The 17555-nt window shown below is 44.3% G+C and overlaps 1 protein-coding gene across 1 annotated transcript in view; it reads right to left on the minus strand.

The window, feature by feature from the left end:
• The window catches only part of maea (macrophage erythroblast attacher, E3 ubiquitin ligase), a 133215-nt gene that overhangs the window by 74614 nt on the left and 41046 nt on the right, over positions 1 to 17555 (minus strand). The window contains exon 3 of the mRNA XM_078223199.1: positions 10475 to 10678. Coding sequence (XP_078079325.1) covers positions 10475 to 10678 — 204 coding nt within the window. The remainder of the gene's footprint in view (positions 1 to 10474; positions 10679 to 17555) is intronic.

The raw sequence follows: 17555 nt of genomic DNA on the forward strand, positions 1-17555 counted from the left end.
TAAACTCGTTTTCAATCGAACAGAATGTGTCTTCAGATCTAAGGCACGAATCTCTCACACACACACACTCGCAGACACACTGTGCTCCATGCAGGAATCTGAGACATCCGGAATCCGGAGCTATTCTGATGGATTTTCGACTCGAGTTTCTCACAGCATTTTGTTGGCATTGAGAGATTATTGTTGCTGTGCCCGTTCACCAGGTTCTCTATCTCATTCCTGTACTGTGTCTCGTCATTGTTTGAGATCCAACCCACTACGGTGGTGTCGTCAGCAAACCTGAAGATCAAATTGGAGGGGTATTTGGCCACACAGTTATAGGTGTTTAAGGAGTATAGTAGGGGGCTGAGAACACAGCCTTGTGGGGCACCAGTGTGATGCAGTCTGCCTCCACATGCAAATTTTCTATTCAAAGGATTCCACAGAAGGTCCACTTTTTGTTCCAAATGGGCTTCTTGCTTAAATCACAATCTTACTATTTAAATAGCATATATTTTGAGTTCCCTTTATGTTTCCCCAATTTATTCTCGTACGTTCTCTTTAGCTTTGTTTTTCAGTTGGCCACTGTATTCAAAGTGGGTCACTTGAAGAATGTAACTATTGATTTGTATTTAGCAACATCAAGGCAGAGCCTGGGTACTCTCAAGTACTGCTCCCCTCTTGATCCCTCATGGGAAGGTTATTATACTATTGCCTTTCAAGAGGATACAGTGCCAAGGAACAAAAGTATTTCAGTGTTGGAAACAAATGTTGCAAACAAAATGGGAATAAACTGGTCATTCTCAGGATGGCAGACTGTTACTAATGGGGTACCGCATGGATCAATGCTGTTCGTAATCTAATCTGGATCCACAAGTTCTTCCACAATGAGGCATATTGTTGTGTGGGGGAGTGGAATTCACAGCCTTGGGTTGGCTTCCCCCTCCTCGCTCTGCCGCCACCATTCTGCTTCACTATCAAGTCACTGATCCTCGAAGCGGCTTGTGCTTTGACGGACCAGATGGAGCCCTGCCGATCATTCCTCAGCCTTCTCCTCCCAGTCAGTGGTCTCACTGCCTCTGTGCTTCATGATGGTCTCAAGTGCATCCTTATATATTTTCCTTTGGCTGCCCTTTAGAGCGTTGGCCAATGGAAAGCTGGGGACGAGAACCTGGCGAGGGAGGCAGTTTCCAGGAATCCAGATGCAAAGGCCCATCCATCAGAGGTGGTTCTGCAGGAACGGGGCTTTGATGTTGGTAGATGCAGCTTAATGGAGGATGCTAGCATTGGACTGGCGGTCCACCCATTTGATCCCCAGGATTCAATGCAAGCACCGCTGATGGAAGCTCTCAAGGATCTTAATGTGGCATCAATAGACAGTCCAGATTTTGCGAAAGGGGAGGGTGGTCATCACAACTGTCTTATAAATCAGGACCCCTGTTGACTTCCAAAGGCTCCTGCTGTCAAAGACATGTGTCAGAGTCTGTAAATGAATTGGATCTGGCAACTAAATGTAATATATTTCCAAATTTGCTGACAAAACGAGATGGGAATGAAATTATGAGATGGCTTTAAGGGGATTTGGACAGGCTAAATTAGTGGGCAAGAACATGAATAAGTTATCCACTTTGGAAGGAAAAACAGAAAGGCAGTGTTACATAGAAGAGATTTGAATAATGAGATGATCTCATTGAAATTTACAAAGTACTGGTGTCCCCTGGCAAGTCAGTCAGTCAAGAACCAGGGGACACAGTTTCAGGTTAGAACCACGGAATCCCTATAGAAACAGAAGTGCCATTCAGCCCTCTGAGTCTGCACCAACTCCCGGAAAGAGCATCCCACCCAGGCCCTCCACCCTATTCCCGGTAACCCCATGCATTTAGCACGGTTAATCCACCTAGCCTGCACATCTTTGAACTGGAGGAGGAAACCGGAGCACCAGGAAGAAATGGGAACAACATACAAACTCTACACAGACATGGGAACAACATGCAAACTCTACACAGACATGGGAACAACATGCAAACTCTACACAGACATGGGAACAACATGCAAACTCTACACAGACATGGGAACAACATGCAAACTCTACACAGACAGTCACCTAAGGCCGGAATTGAACCCAGGTCCCTGGCGCTGTGAGGCAGCAGTGCTAACCACTGTGCCCACCATGCCTCCCATAAATCAGGGTCGGGCTATTTAAGACAGGATGAATTTCTTCATTTAAAAGGGTACTGAACCTTTGGAACTCCCTAGCCCAGAGGGCTATGGTAGTTGAATCACTGAGCATGTTCAAGACATAAATTGATAGATTTCTGGATCCGAATGACATCAAGAGATATGGGAACAAGTTCTTAGTTTGGCAGACTGGGTTTTTGAAACATAGTTCAAAATGGTTTCAGCATGTAACTAGATCTGTCATTAAAGAATGAAGAGATTGATTTTGTTTTAATTAAAAACAGAAATGCTGGAAATAGCTGGTTATCTGTGAAAAGAGAAACAGTTATAATACTTCAGGTTAATAATAGTCTCTTGGCGCAATTCATGTCCCTTATTCTGTCTAGTTTTAGTTGCGTGCCATCCAAAATTCATTACATTTAAAAAAAAATTTTTTGCAATGTAGTTCGAAGCTATTTACTAACGTGGGCTTTAAAGAAAAACAAGTGCTGGTTTGAAACTTCCCAGTTCAATTTTGTATTCTTTAGACTTTCGTTATACTATTTAATACTACGTTTAACTTGATACATGACAATTCCAACAATAGGGCCTGTAGAAATGCAACAAGCTTAATCATTTCTGCTTACTTATACAGCTCATTTTTGAGCACATGCACCGATTTAAGAAAAAAGTGCTTTAAAAGCAATCAGGGATTCTTCCTCGAATGAGCAATATAGTATGATGACCTTTCTTCTTGTGCTTCAACAGGTATGGAAGCATCACTGTAAACTTGGACTCCATCTGCAATGTCCTATGTTAGGAATTGTGGATTTCAAACAAGAAACGAAAAGATGTGGTTTGCACACAAAAAAAGTTAAGAGATGTTCTCTGCACAGAGTACAAATAAACTAAAAACAGAGCCTCCAAAACACCCCAATGACATCACCATTACACCATGTGACCTGGTCTTAAAGCAATCATGCAACTACTTAAATATATAACAATCAAAGTGAATCATTGAACAGTTAGCACTAAATACAATGGTTTGGAGAACTTTTAATCTCAAAACTATATATCAATCTTCAGAATAGTTAATTATATATGCAGGATAAGAAGTAATTGAATATATTGTAAAGCGGCAATTCTGCAGACATCTGACTTTTCTTTTAAGTTCGAAAAACATTTTACTCATCAGTCATATTGGATTTGAAATGTTAACTCGGCTTCTCTCTTCACCGATGTTGCCAGACCATTATTTTGTTTTTGTTTCAAATCTCTCGCATCTGCAGTATTTTGTTTTTATTTTACATTATTCAGTGTCATGCCCAAATTTGAACAGGTAATTAGTCAAGAGACCCAAAAAAAGAAAAATGTACTGGCCATAACTCTATCTCCTTTATGCTTGCATTGGAAAAAGAGAGGATCAGGCAAGCTAGGAAAGCGTGTATATGGAGTAAGGGGAAATATGAAGGCATAAGGCAGCAAATTAGAGGACTAAATTGGAAGGAGGTATTCTCGGGGAAATCTACTGAAGAGAGGTGGCAGTTTTTCAAGGAACGTCTGTCTAGGGTTCTACAGGACAATGTTCCGAGCAGACAGGGAGGAGTTGGTAGGTTAAAGGAACCGTGGCGCACGAAAGCTGTGCGGGACCTAGTTGAGAAGAAAAGGAAACCGTACAAAAGGTTCAGAGAGCTTGGCGAAGATAGGGATCTAGATGAGTATACGGCTTGTAGGAAGGGACTAAAGGAGGAAATTAGGAGAGCCAGAAGGGGTCACGAGAAGGCCTTGGCAAGTAGAATTAAGGAAAACCCTAAGGCGCTCCATAAATGTGTGAAGAGTAAAAGGATGAGACGTGAAGGAATAGGGCCGATAAAAGGTGAAGGCGGGAAAATCAGTACGGAACCAGTAGAAATGGCAGAGGTGCTTAATGAATATTTTGCCTCGGTTTTCACAGAGGAGAAGGACATGGATGGATGTACTGTGGGCTTGTGGTGGACTGAAAAGATTGAGTATGTAAACTTTAACAAAGAGGTTGTGCTGGGATCTTTGAATGGCATCAAGATAGATAAGTCGCCGGGTCCGGATGGGATGTACCTCAGGTTACTGTGGGAGGCGAGGGAAGAGATTGCAGAGCCTCTGGCGATGATCTTTGCGTCGTCGATGGAGACGGGAGAGGTGCCGGAGGATTGTGGATGTGGTTCCTATTTTCAAGAAGGGGAATAGGGATAGCCCAGGAAATTACCGACCGGTGAGTCTAACCTCAGTGGTTGGTAAGCTGATGGAGAAGATCCTGAGGGACAAGAATTATGAGCATTTAGAGAGGTTTAGTATGCTCAAGAATATTCAGCATGGCTTTGTCAAAGGCAGATCGTGCCTTATGAGCCTGGTGCAGTTCTTCGAAAATGTGACTAAACACATTGACGAAGGGAAAGCGGTAGATGTGGTTTATATGGATTTTAGCAAGGCGTTCGATAAGATTCCCCATTCAAGGCTTCTAGAAAAAGTGAGAGGGCATGGGATCCAAGGGGCTGCTGCTCTGTGGATCCAGAACTGGCTTGCCCAAAGGAGGCAGAGAGAGGGTATAGATGGGTCTTTTTCTAAATGGAGGTCGGTCACCAGTGGTGTGCCCCAGGGATCTGTTCTGGGACCCTTGCTGTTTGTCATTTTCATAAATGGCCTGGATGAGGAAGCGGAGGGATGGGTTGGTAAGTTTGCCGACGACACGAAGGTTGGTGGGGTTGTGGATAGTCTGGAGGGATGTCAGAAGTTACAGAGGGACATAGATAGGATGCAAGACTGGGCGGAGAAGTGGCAGATGGACTTCAACCCAGATAAATGCGTAGTGGTCCATTTTGGCAGGTCAAATGGGATGAAGGAGTACAATATTAAGGGAAAGACTCTTAGTACGGTAGAGGATCAGAAGGACCTTGGGGTCCGGGTCCATAGGACTCTAAAAATCGGCCCCACAGGTGGAGGAGGTGGTTAAGACGGCGTATGGTGTGCTGGCCTTCATCAATCGAGGGATTGAGTTTAGGAGTCTGGGGATAATGATGCAGCTATATAAGACCCTCGTCAGACCCCACTTGGAGTACTGTGCTCAGTTCTGGTCACCTCATTACAGGAAGGATGTGGAAAAGATTGAAAGGGTGCAGAGGAGATTTACAAGGATGTTGCCTGGATTGAGTGGCAAGCCTTATGAGGATAGGCTGAGGGAGCTCAGTCTTTTCTCCTTGGAGAGACGTAGGATGAGGGGAGACCTAATAGAGGTATATAAGATGTTGAGAGGCATAGATCGGGTGGACTCTCAGAGGCTTTTTCCCAGGGTGGAAATGGCTGCTACGAGAGGACACAGGTTTAAGGTGCTGGGGGGTAGGTACAGGGGAAATGTTAGGGGGAAGTTTTTCACACAGAGGGTGGTGGGCGAGTGGAATCGGCTGCTGTCAGTGGTGGTGGAGGCAAACTCAATAGGGTCTTTTAAGAGACTCCTGGATGAGTACATGGGAGTTAATAGGATGGAGGGTTATAGGTAGGCCTAAAAGGTAGGGATATGTTCGGCACAACTTGTGGGGCCGAAGGGCCTGTTTTGTGCTGTAGTTTTCTATGTTTCTACGTTTCTAAACCAAATCCAACGAGAACCAAAATTCAGACACAATCTGTGGCTGCATGAAGACTTACAATGCACTTTAGAGCAAATACATTACTGATAATAAAATAATTTGACATATTCCCTTAATTATTCTCGAACTATAGAATCCTTCAGCCAAAAGACAAAATTTAACATGCGTCCCAGACCGTTTTTTCATTTAAAAACAATTAGGATGCGGTATTTTTTGCAATACTACTAACTTGTTACATTTGGACCAAGACTCTTGACAGTCATAACTTGTATCACAAGTAGAATATTAGGCTAAGTAATAGTACAAAATCATCAACTAGCCTCAAATTCAACAAAACAGAGCCAAATATGTAATTATGTAGCAAGGTAAAAGGGTTGTTTACCACAAGGATCTCCATGTTATAGAACATAGAAAGCCACAGCACAAACAGGCCCTTCGGCCCACAAGTTGCGCTGATCATATCCCTACCTCTAGGCCTATCTATAGCCCTCAATCCCATTAAATCCCATGTACTCATCCAGAAGTCTCTTAAAAGACCCCAACGAGTTTGCCTCCACCACCACCGACGTCAGCCGATTCCACTCACCCACCACCCTCTGAGTGAAAAACTTACCCCTGACATCTCCTCTGTACCTACCCCCCAGCACCTTAAACCTGTGTCCTCTCGTAGCAACCATTTCAGCCCTTGGAAATAGCCTCTGAGAGTCTACCCTATCCAGACCTCTCAACATCTTGTAAACCTCTATCAGGTCACCTCTCATCCTTCGTCTCTCCAGGGAGAAGAGACCAAGCTCCCTCAACCTATCCTCATAAGGCATGCCCCCCAATCCAGGCAACATCCTTGTAAATCTCCTCTGCACCCTTTCAATGGCTTCAACATCTTTCCTGTAATGAGGTGACCAGAACTGCGCGCAGTACTCCAAGTGGGGTCTAACCAGGGTCCTATAAAGCTGCAGCATTATCTCCCGACTCCTAAACTCAATCCCTCGATTAATGAAGGCTAGTACGCCGTACGCCTTCTTGACCGCATCCTCCACCTGCGAGGACGATTTAAGAGTCCTATGGACCCGGACCCCAAGGTCCTTCTGATCCTCTACACTGCTAAGAATGGCACCCTTCATATTATACTGCTGCTTCATCCCATTGGATCTGCCAAAATGGATCACCACACACTTATCCGGGTTGAAGTCCATCTGCCACTTCTCCGCCCAGTCTTGCATTCTATCTATGTCTCGCTGCAACTTCTGACATCCCTCCAAACTATCCACAACACCACCTACCTTGGTGTCGTCAGCAAACTTACCAACCCATCCCCCCACTTCCTCATCCAGGTCATTTATGAAAATGACAAACAGCAAGGGTCCCAGAACAGATCCCTGGGGCACTCCACTGGTCACTGACCTCCATGCAGAGAAAGACCCCTCCACAGCCACTCTCTGCCTTCTGCAGGCAAGCCAGTTCTGGATCCACAAGGCAACAGCCCCTTGGATCCCATGCCCTCTCACTTTCTCAAGAAGTCTTGCATGGGGGACCTTATCGAACGCCTTGCTGAAGTCCATATAGACCACATCCACCGCTCTTCCTTCGTCAATGTGTTTGGTCACATTTTCAAAGAACTCAACCAGGCTCGTAAGGCACGACCTGCCCTTGACAAAGCCGTGCTGACTACTTTTGATCATACTAAACTTCTCTAGATGATCATAAATCCTGTCTCTCAGGATCCTCTCCATCAACTTACCAACCACTGAGGTTAGACTCACCGGTCGGTAATTTCCCGGGCTGTCCCTGTTCCCTTTCTTGAATATAGGGACCACATCTGCAATCCTCCAATCCTCCGGAACCTCTCCCGTCTCCATCGACGATGCAAAGATCATCGCCAAAGGCTCCGCAATCTCCTCCCTCGCCTCCCACAGTAACCTGGGGTACATCCCATTCGGTCCCGGCGACTTACCAACCTTGATGCCATTCAATAGTTCCAACACATCCTCTTTCTTTATGTCCACATGCTCGATCCTTTCTGTCCACCGCAAACCAGCAGTACAACCACCCAGATCCCTTTCCACCGTGAATACCGAGGTAAAGTATTCATTAAGCACCTCCGCCATTTCTAACGGTTCCGCACAAACTTTTCCCCCTTCACCTTTTAAGGGTCCTATGCCTTCACATCTCATCCTTTTACTCTTGACATATTTGTAGAAAGCCTTGGGATTCTCCTTAATCTTACCCGCCAAGGCCTTCTCATGACCCCTTCTCGCTCTCCTAATTTCCTTCTTAAGCTCCTTCCTACATCCCGTATACTCCTCTAAATCCTTAACACCTCCTAGCTCTCTGAACCTTCTGTACGCCTCTCTTTTCTTATTCACCAGGTTCATCACAACCTTCGTGCACCACGGTTCCCGTACCCTACCAACACCCCCCTGTCTCATCGGAACGTTGTCATGCAGAGCTCCAGACAAACATTCCTTGAAAATCCTCCACTTTCCTTCGGTACTTTTCCCCAAGAATGCCTCCTTCCAATTTACCCGTCTAATTTCCTCCCTGATGACACTGTATTTCCCTTTACTCCAGAGAAACACTTTCCTAGCCTGCCTGATCCTATCTCTTTCCAATGCTATCGTGAAGGAGATAGAATTATGATCGCTATCCCCAAGATGCTCACCCACCGAGAGATCCTCCACCTGTCCAGGTTCATTAGCCTGCACCAGATCAAGTACAGCCTCTCCTCTAGTAGGCTTATCCACATACTGTGTCAGGAAACTCTCCTGGACACACCTAACAAACTCCTCTCCATCCAAACCCCTAGCCCTAGGGATATTCCAATCTATGTTTGGGAAATTAAAATCTCCCATCACGACAACTCTGTTATTCCTACATCTCTCCAGGATCTGTTTCCCCATCTGCTCCTCAACATCTCTGTTACTATTGGGCGGCCTATAGAAAACACCCAGCAACGTTACCGACCCCTTCCTGTTCCTAACCTCCACCCACAGAGACTCCGTAGTCAATCCCTCCACGGCGTCCACCTTCTCTACAGCCGTGACACTATCCCTGATCAACAGTGCCACTCCCCCCCCTCTCTTGCCTCCCTCCCTGTCCTTCCTGAAACATCTAAAACCCGGCACCTGAAGCACCCAGTCCTGTCCCTGAGACATCCAAGTCTCCGTAATGGCCACCACATCACAATTCGAAGCAGCAATCCACGCTCTAAGCTCATCCACTTTATTCACTACATTCCTGGCATTAAAATAGACACATCTCAGACCTTCAGCCTGAGCACTTCCCTTCTCCATCACTCGTCTAACCTCCCTCTTACCCTGTCTACATTCCTTATCTATTTGCGAGCTAACCTCCTCGCTCTCAGTCCCCTCATTTCGATTCCCTCCCCCCAACCTTTCTAGTTTAAAGTCTCTCCAGTAGCCTTAGCCAACCTTCCCGCCAGGATATTGGTCCCCCTGGGATTCAAGTGCCACCCGTCTTTTTTAAACAGGTCACACCTGCCCCTAAAGAGGTCCCAATGATCCAAGTACCCAAATCCTTGTCCCTTGCTCCAGTCCCTCAGCCACGCATTCATTCTCCACCGATTCCTGTTCTCACTCTCCCGCGGCACAGGCAGCAATCCCGAGATTACTACCTTTGCATTCCTCTTTCTCAGCTGTCTACCTAACTCCCTATATTCTCTTTTCATGACCCCTTCCCTCTTCCTACCTATGTCAGCAGTACCTATATGCATCACGACCTTCGGCTCCTCTCCCTCCCCCTTCAGGATTTCTGGGACTCGACCAGAGACATCCCGGACCCCTGCACCAGGGAGACAAACCACCATCCGAGAGTCCCGTCTGTGTCCGCAAAAACGCCTATCTGACCCCCTCACCGTAGAGTCCCCAATTAGCACTACCCTCCTTTCCTTACCCTTTTGCACTACTGGGCCAGGCTCAGCTCCAGAGACACTGCCACCGCTGCTTCCCCCAGGTGGGCTGTCCTCCCCAGTAGTACTCAGACAGGAGTACTTATTATTAAGGGGCACATCCACCGGGGTGCTCACCATCAACCGAGCTTTCTCCTTCCTCACTGTTACCCAGTTACCCTCCTCCCGTGGTCCCGGTGTGACCACCTGCCGATAGCTCCTGTCAATGACCTCCTCACTATCCCTAACCCGGCAAAGGTCCTCGAGCTGCAATTCCAGTTCCCTAACATGGTCCCTTAGGAACCGCAGCTCAACACACCCAGCACAGATATGGTCGTCCGGGAGGCTAGGAGCCTCCAGGACCTCCCACATCCTACATTGGGAACAACATACTGGCCTCACACTCATAATTGCCCTTTTAAACACACAGGGAAAAAAAAGTGAATGAAAATTTTAAACTTACCTTTCCTCCTCCTGTTTTCTCCAAAGCCCTGCTCTCACTGGGTCTTTTTTTTTAGGTTAGAGGAGGAGGGAGGGTGGGATACTCTACAAGTGTAGAGTATCGGGATTCCTCTCTGTTCCAATTTATTGGGGAAAAAAAAAATCTCTCTCTCCCAGACCTCCCTGCGCGACCACTTCCGGGTTTAGATATTTTTTTTAAAAACCCGCGAAAAAGTAAGTTAAAAAATAAAAGCGCTTACCCGCAGCACTCCTCTCGCGAATCTCTCCCTCTCTGCTGTACTTCCAAGACGCAATGTTCTTTAACTATTTCATTGCAACTTTTTCAGCACAATTATTGTTCTTAAGCACCACTCACCTCAATTCCACTCTGTTTGGTCAATTTAACAGCAGTGTTATAATAGCCACACCGCAGCAAATGCTCCACCATCATACGGTCCATGCGTTTTTTCTTCCACATATTAACTGCTGCTGCTTGGTCACTGCTGTGTTCTTTCAAGTGTTCAATTCTACGTTTGCAAAGCTTCGCGCTCTCATCTTCGGCTTGGATTGATTCAACTGCCTGCAGGAAGGAGAAAATATATTCACTAAAAAAAAAAATCACTCCACATGGAAAATTGATCTGCAAAGTGTACTTGTTCAGCAATGTATGATTAAAACCAGTGTGAATTTTGATTTGAAGTTGAGCATGCGGCTTTACTGACGGCATAAGACTCCTTCAAAATAGGCAAATAAGGATTCATCAGCGTAGAGTGTATGACACGAAAATGAAAATGCTGCCAAGCCTGCTGAGTTTTCCAAGCATTTTCTGCTTTTATTTCAGATTTCCAGCATCTGATGTATTTTGCTTTGATTTTAATGCAATACCAACTTAGCCTGTGTTAATGAAAACAGTCAATGCTGCAAATGCTCAGCAGGACAAACTAGGTCTTAATCTTAAATGTTAACTGAAGTTGGTCTTTCCGAAGACACTGCCCAACCTGATGATTTCCAACTTTTAATGTTTTTATTTGAAGCTTCCATCAGCTGTTGTATTTTGCTTCAGCTGCACTCTGCTGAAGGCTGGGATGTGGAGTGGGAAGTGGTGGCATTATGTAATCTGACTGTTGAGTTCATGAAATTCTCCAGTTATGATAAATTTCATTCCAGATAGATTAGAAGTATTCAAGTCTTCAGCATGAAATGCTAAATTAAACACCCAATGGACAGCACAGTGGCTAACACTGCTGCCTCAGCGCCAGTGACCTGGGTTTGATGCAAATCTTGGGTGACTGTGTGGAGTTTGCATGTTCTTTTCATGTCTGCGTGCGTTTCCTCGAGGTGCTCCAGTTTCCTCCCACAGTCCAAAAATGCGCGGGTTGGATGGATTGGCCATGCTAAAATTGTCCCTTAGTGTCAGGGGGACTAGCTAGGGTAAATGCATGGAGTTATAGGGATAAGGCCTGGGTGGGATTGTGGTTGGTGCAGACTTGATGGGCCGAATGGCCTCCTTCTGCACAGCAGGATTCTATCTGGCTGATGCTCTGCAACTACCAAGCTGAAGAAAGATAACTGTATTCAGATCTTGCAACTCATGGAGGTGGCTTCAGGCCAATCTACATCCAACAACCTGCTCCGAAAGCTGTCCAAATGTGAACAGAGTTGTGGCAGACTATACCACAGCTGCGGAGGCATAGAAACTTAGGAGACAGCCATTCAACTCATCAAGCCTGCTCCACCATTCAATCAGATCATGGCTGATTATCTACTTCTGAAGCCATTTTTTTCTCATATCCCTTGATGTCACGATTCCTGTCTTGACCATGCTCAGTGCTCAAGCTTTCTCAAGCCTCTGGGGAAGAGAAATCTGAAATTCACCACCCTCAGGGTAGAAATTGCTCTCAAGTCTTAAAAATGCCCACCCCTTATTGAAACAATTCACAACATTCTAACTTTTAGTATAGAATGAGGAAATTGGACATCCCACGAGTATAAAATGGGTTTTGCAGGGCCAGAGAGCAGCACGTATGGTTTGCTTTGTTGCTAAAAACATAGTTACATCTTATTCAATAAGATGTAACATTTTCCCAGGTGTTTTTACGATGAAACCAATAGTCAAAGAGGTTTACAGCATGGAAACAGGCCCGTCGGCCCAACTTGTCCATGCCGCCCAGTTTTTAACCACAAAGCTGGTCCCAATTCCCTCTATACCTATCTTACCCATGTAACTGTCTAAATGCTTTTTAAAAGACAAAATTGTACCCGCTTTTACCACCACCTCTGGCAGCTCGTTCCAGACACTCACCACCCTGTGTGTGAAAAAATTGCCCCTCTGGACCCTTTTGTATCTCTCCCCTCTCACCTTAAGCCTATGCCCTCTAGTTTTAGACACCCCTTTCTTTGGCAAAAGATGTTGACTATCTACCTCAACTGTGCCCCTCATTATTTTATAGACCTCCATAAGATCACCCCTAAGCCTCCTACGCTCCAGAGAAAAAACTCCCAGTCTATCCAGCCTCTCCTTATAACTCAAACCATCAAGCCCTGGTAGCATCTTAGTAAATCTTTTCTGCACTCTTTCTAGTTTAATCATATACTTTCTATAATAGGGTGACCAGAACTGTACACAGTATTCCAAGTGTGGCCTTACCAATGACTTGTACAACTTCAACAAGCCATCCCAACTCCTGTATTCAATGTTCTGACCGATGAAACCAAGCATGCTGAATGCCTTCTTCACCACTCTGTCCACCTGTGACTCCACTTTCAAGGAGCTATGAACCTGTACTCCAAGGATCTCTTTGTTCTGTAACCCCAAGCCCTATTGACTAAGTAGATCCTGCCCCGATTCTATCTGCCAAAATGCATCATCTCATATTCATCCAAATTAAACTCGATCTGTAATTCATCGGCTCACTGGCACATTGATCAAGATCCCATTGCAATCCGAGATAACCTTCTTCACTGTCCACTACGCCACCAATCTTGGTGTCATCTGCAAACTTACGAACCATGCCTCCTAAATTCACACCCAAATCATTAATATAAATAACAGTGGACCAGCACGGATTCCTGAGGCAGACCACTGGTCACAGACCTCCAGTTTGAAAAAACAACCCTTGACAACCACCCTGTCTTTTGTCGTCAAGCCAATGTTGCATCCATTTGGCTACCTCACCCTGGATCCCGTGAGATTTAATGGTATGCAACAACCTCCCATGCAATACCTTGTCAAAAGCCGTGCTAAAGTCCATGTAGACAACGTCGACTGCACTGCCCTCATCTACCTTAAAAAAAAAACCAATCAAATTCGAGAGACAGGATTTTCCACTCAGTCATGCTGACTGTCCCTGTAACTCCTCCCGGATACCTTTGTAGTAAATCACCTCTACACCTTTGCAAAGGCTTTCTAGTAAAGTTAGAAAAGGAGGAAAGAGGTCATATTCATGAATAAAACATTTCTTTAGGTTAAATGAAACTGATGAAAATCACGATCAACATTAACTGTTTCTCCTCCCACAGGTGTTGCCAGACCCGAGTATTCCCAGTGTATTAAAACTATTACATATTTACACTCCAGTTACTACCACATAGTTTACAACTCCACCAAACTGACCAAGGATAGATCAACAAATGATTCAGACAGGTGCGAAAAGGGGAAAATCGCATTACTGACCCCTATGTTTTCAATGGAGAGGTCACGTAGCCATGCCTAAAACCAAAATGGTGAATGCAATTTCATTGCCTTCAGCAATGATCAGATTCTCAAAGTAAATTTTGGTACCGCCAAAGGCAGCAGGGAGCCATTGTTTAAGTTATGATTTTATCTCCAACCTTGAATTTTTCAGTGGAGGCAATCCTGTAACTGGCTAAGATACATTCAGCAATATTTATATTTGCTTTATTTAAGTTCCATAATAGCACTAAATCATGATTTTCAAGGTTTAAAAGGTTGCTTCAATCCTCAGTAAACGTTTACTTTAACAAATATTTCCACTTCATTAATACTAATTAACAACAGTGACACAAGGGGAAACTCGCAAATTAATAGAATGTCAGAAGCCATCCAGGAAACAGTCAATTAACTTTAATGTTAATAATCTGAATGTTAATCCATAAATTGCAACTACTATATAATTAATACTAATGCATTGGACCAAAGAGCAGGCTTCAAATAGAGAAGCAGGTGCAGCTGGGAAAATTCCACTTACAGGAGTTAAAGCTCTTCCATTTGCAAACACACTAATGGAGGTAATAACCAGCAGGTATTATATCCAAACTCTGTCAAAGTATAACAAGGTAGGATAAGAATGCCTTGGTATGTAACTGCTACAGAATTCATGAATGTGCTCCTCCAATGTCCTCTGACTTGTTTGAAAAAAAAAACGACCAAACACTTCAAAGTGCTTTACAGCCAATTAAATACTATGTACAGTCACTGCTGTAATTTACAAAACACAGCAGCCAATTTGTACACAGCATGTTCACAGAAACAACAATGCAATCATGACCAGAAAATCTGTTTTACATAACACTGATTTGGGAATATTGGCCAGGACACAAAGGGTAGAGGGTTTTTCTTCAGAATGGTGCTATGGGATCTTTTATGTACACCCGAGGCAAAAAAAAAAGGGTTTTTGTTTCATGTTTCATCCACAAGTTGGCACCTCCAAACAACATTCCCTCAGGACTGTATTGGAGTATCAGCCTTGATTTTTGTGAAGTTCTGGCAAGGGTCTTGAATCTGGAACTTTGCTAGTCAGACGAGTATTACCAATTGAGTCATGGTTGACGGTGACAAGCTTACCGGGCAACTGTACCAACAAGTTAAACTTGCCAGTCTATTGGCAATTTTGCTTTGTAGCATAGCCTGTGGAGGAACAGAGTAACTCAGACTGTAATTTCCAGATTTAACTACGCACGTGTATACTCCATTTTGATTACATGTATTGGTATACAGTGAAAAGTATTGTTTCTTGCACGCTATACAAAGCGCAAGGTACAGAGAAGGAAAAAAAGAGTGCAGAATATAGTGTTACAGTCATAGCTAGGGTGTAGAGAAAGATCAACTTAATGCGAGGCAGGTCCATTCAAAAATCTAATGGCAGTAGGGAAGAAACTGTGAGTTAGTTGGTACTTGACCTCAGACTTTTGTATCTTTTTCCCAACAGAAGGTGGAAGAGAGAATGTCCGGGGTGCATGATGTCCTTAATTATGCTGGTTGCTTAGCCGAGGCAGCAGGAAGTGTAGATAGTGTCAGTGTGTGGGAGGCTGGTTTGAGTGATGGACTGAGCTTTGTTCATGACCCTTTGTAGTTTTGTGCAGTCTTGGACAGAGCAGGAGCCATACCAAGCTGTGATATAACCAGAAAGAATGCTTTCCATGGTGCATCTGTAAAAGTTGGAGAGTCATAGCGGACATGCCAAATTTCCTTAGTCTTCTGGAGAAAGGAGAGGCATTGGTTGGCTTTCTTAACTATAGCGTTGGCATTGAAGGACCAGGACAGGTTGTTGTGATCTGGACACCTAAAAGTTTGAAGCTCTCAACCATTTCTACTTCGCCTCCATTGATGTAGTCAGGGGCATGCCCTCCACTGCACTTTGAGCTCAATGACCATCACCTTCAGTTTTTTGACATTGAGGGAGAGATTATTGTCGTCGCACCTCTAGTTCCTCTATCTCTTTCCGGTACTCAGTCTCATCATTGGTGAAATCCCACTACGGTGGTATCATCAGCAAACTTGAAAATCGAGTTGGAGGGAAATTTGGCCACACCGTCATAGGTGTACAACGAGTATAGTAACAGGTTGAGGACACAGCCTTGTGGGACACCAGTGTTGAGGATGATCGTGGAGGTGGTGTTGTTTCCTGTCCTGACTGATTGCGGTCTATGGGTTAGGAAGTTAGGATTTTAAACCAACCGGGATTTGGGTGTTCTCATACATAAAAGCACAAAAGTTTGGCATGCAAGTCCAGCAATTAATAAGGCAAATGGAATTTTGGCCTTCATTGCAAGGGGATGGACTGGTATTGGCTACAACCATACAGGGTAGTTGGTGTGACCATACGCAGAGTACAGTTTTTGTCTCCTTATTTGAGATGGGATGTGTGGGCATTGCTGGCCAGACCAGCATTTATTGCCTATCCTTAGCAGCCCTCGAGACCTTCTTGAACCACTGCAGGCCCCAAGGTATAGGTACACCCATAGTGCTGTCAGGGAGGGAAAAATATAGTTCGAAGGCCCATGACAGTTGATGCCCATTTTCTTCTGGGGAAATATCTTCCATTTTTGCAAACAAGGAGGAACAGCTTCTTTCAGGGCATCTTGAATCTTTGGAATTCTTTACTCCAGACAGCTCTGGAGGCTGGGATACTGAATATATTCAAGGCTGAAGTAGTCAGATTTTAGAACTGCAGAGAAGTCAAGGGTGAAAGGGACCAAATGGAGGCTAATTTCAGGTTAGTCACAATCTTACTGAATAGCAGACTCGAGAGGCTGTATGGCCTACCCTGCTCTTATGTTCTTAAACTCCGTATCGTAGCTATTCCTAATTATCTGAAATTTGTCAACTGATGAGAAAACCGGGAAATCCATCCCAAATAAATACCTTTTTTTAAAAAAACTGCCGACAATTTATGAGGATGCATTGTACACAGTATTATAGTGGCAATCCCTATTGAAACACAAAAATTTATACAAGAGACAGCTTCTTCCCATTGTGTTTATGGTACCGTTATGCTACAGCTATCAAAGGTTAATCTGTTCTCCTCTTATTAGTTGCCCTTTCCTCCTTCTCCTTCAGCTATTTATCTAATTTCCCATTAAAAGATGCAATGATCTCTGACTGTGGCAAAGGAGTCCATGTTCCAATGATCCTCTGGGTAAAGAAATTTCCTCTAGCCTCTGTTCATTCTCAATTTTTAATTAATAAACCTACATTATTGATTTCCCCATCCACATGAAACACATTTTGGTTTTAACGTTAAATAAGCATTCAGAATTTATTTTTAAAATCTTGCTTTCTCTCTCCAGTCCTTCTGGATAATTATAAATTTCTCATCCATGGTGTAATTTCCAGTGAATCCACACTACACGCTCTTGGCGGCTTTAGGGGTTGTCAAAATAGACTTCAGCACTCTGGGGTCTGACAAGAAAACTAACCAACATTTACACTTGTTTATTCTTGTGCTCTATCTTCTTTGGATAAAACTCCAAACCAAAATGGGAAGACAGTGGCTTGGTGATACAGTCACTGGGCCAGTAATCCACCAAGTTTTGTGCAGTCATCTCAATTTTAGCTGCCCTCAGAAATTTGTCACCATCCTCTACTTACTGCACAATTACTTCCATACAACCGGTGATCCTCACCAACGGAACCACCAGAAACCCTGTCTCAGTGAAGACTGGAATCAATGCTTCACCTCGCCTCTAGTAAATTACCCACAGACATGGAGATAATC

The sequence above is a fragment of the Mustelus asterias genome, chromosome 1 (genome assembly GCF_964213995.1).
Source record: "Mustelus asterias chromosome 1, sMusAst1.hap1.1, whole genome shotgun sequence".
Classification (NCBI taxonomy): Eukaryota; Metazoa; Chordata; class Chondrichthyes; order Carcharhiniformes; family Triakidae; genus Mustelus; species Mustelus asterias.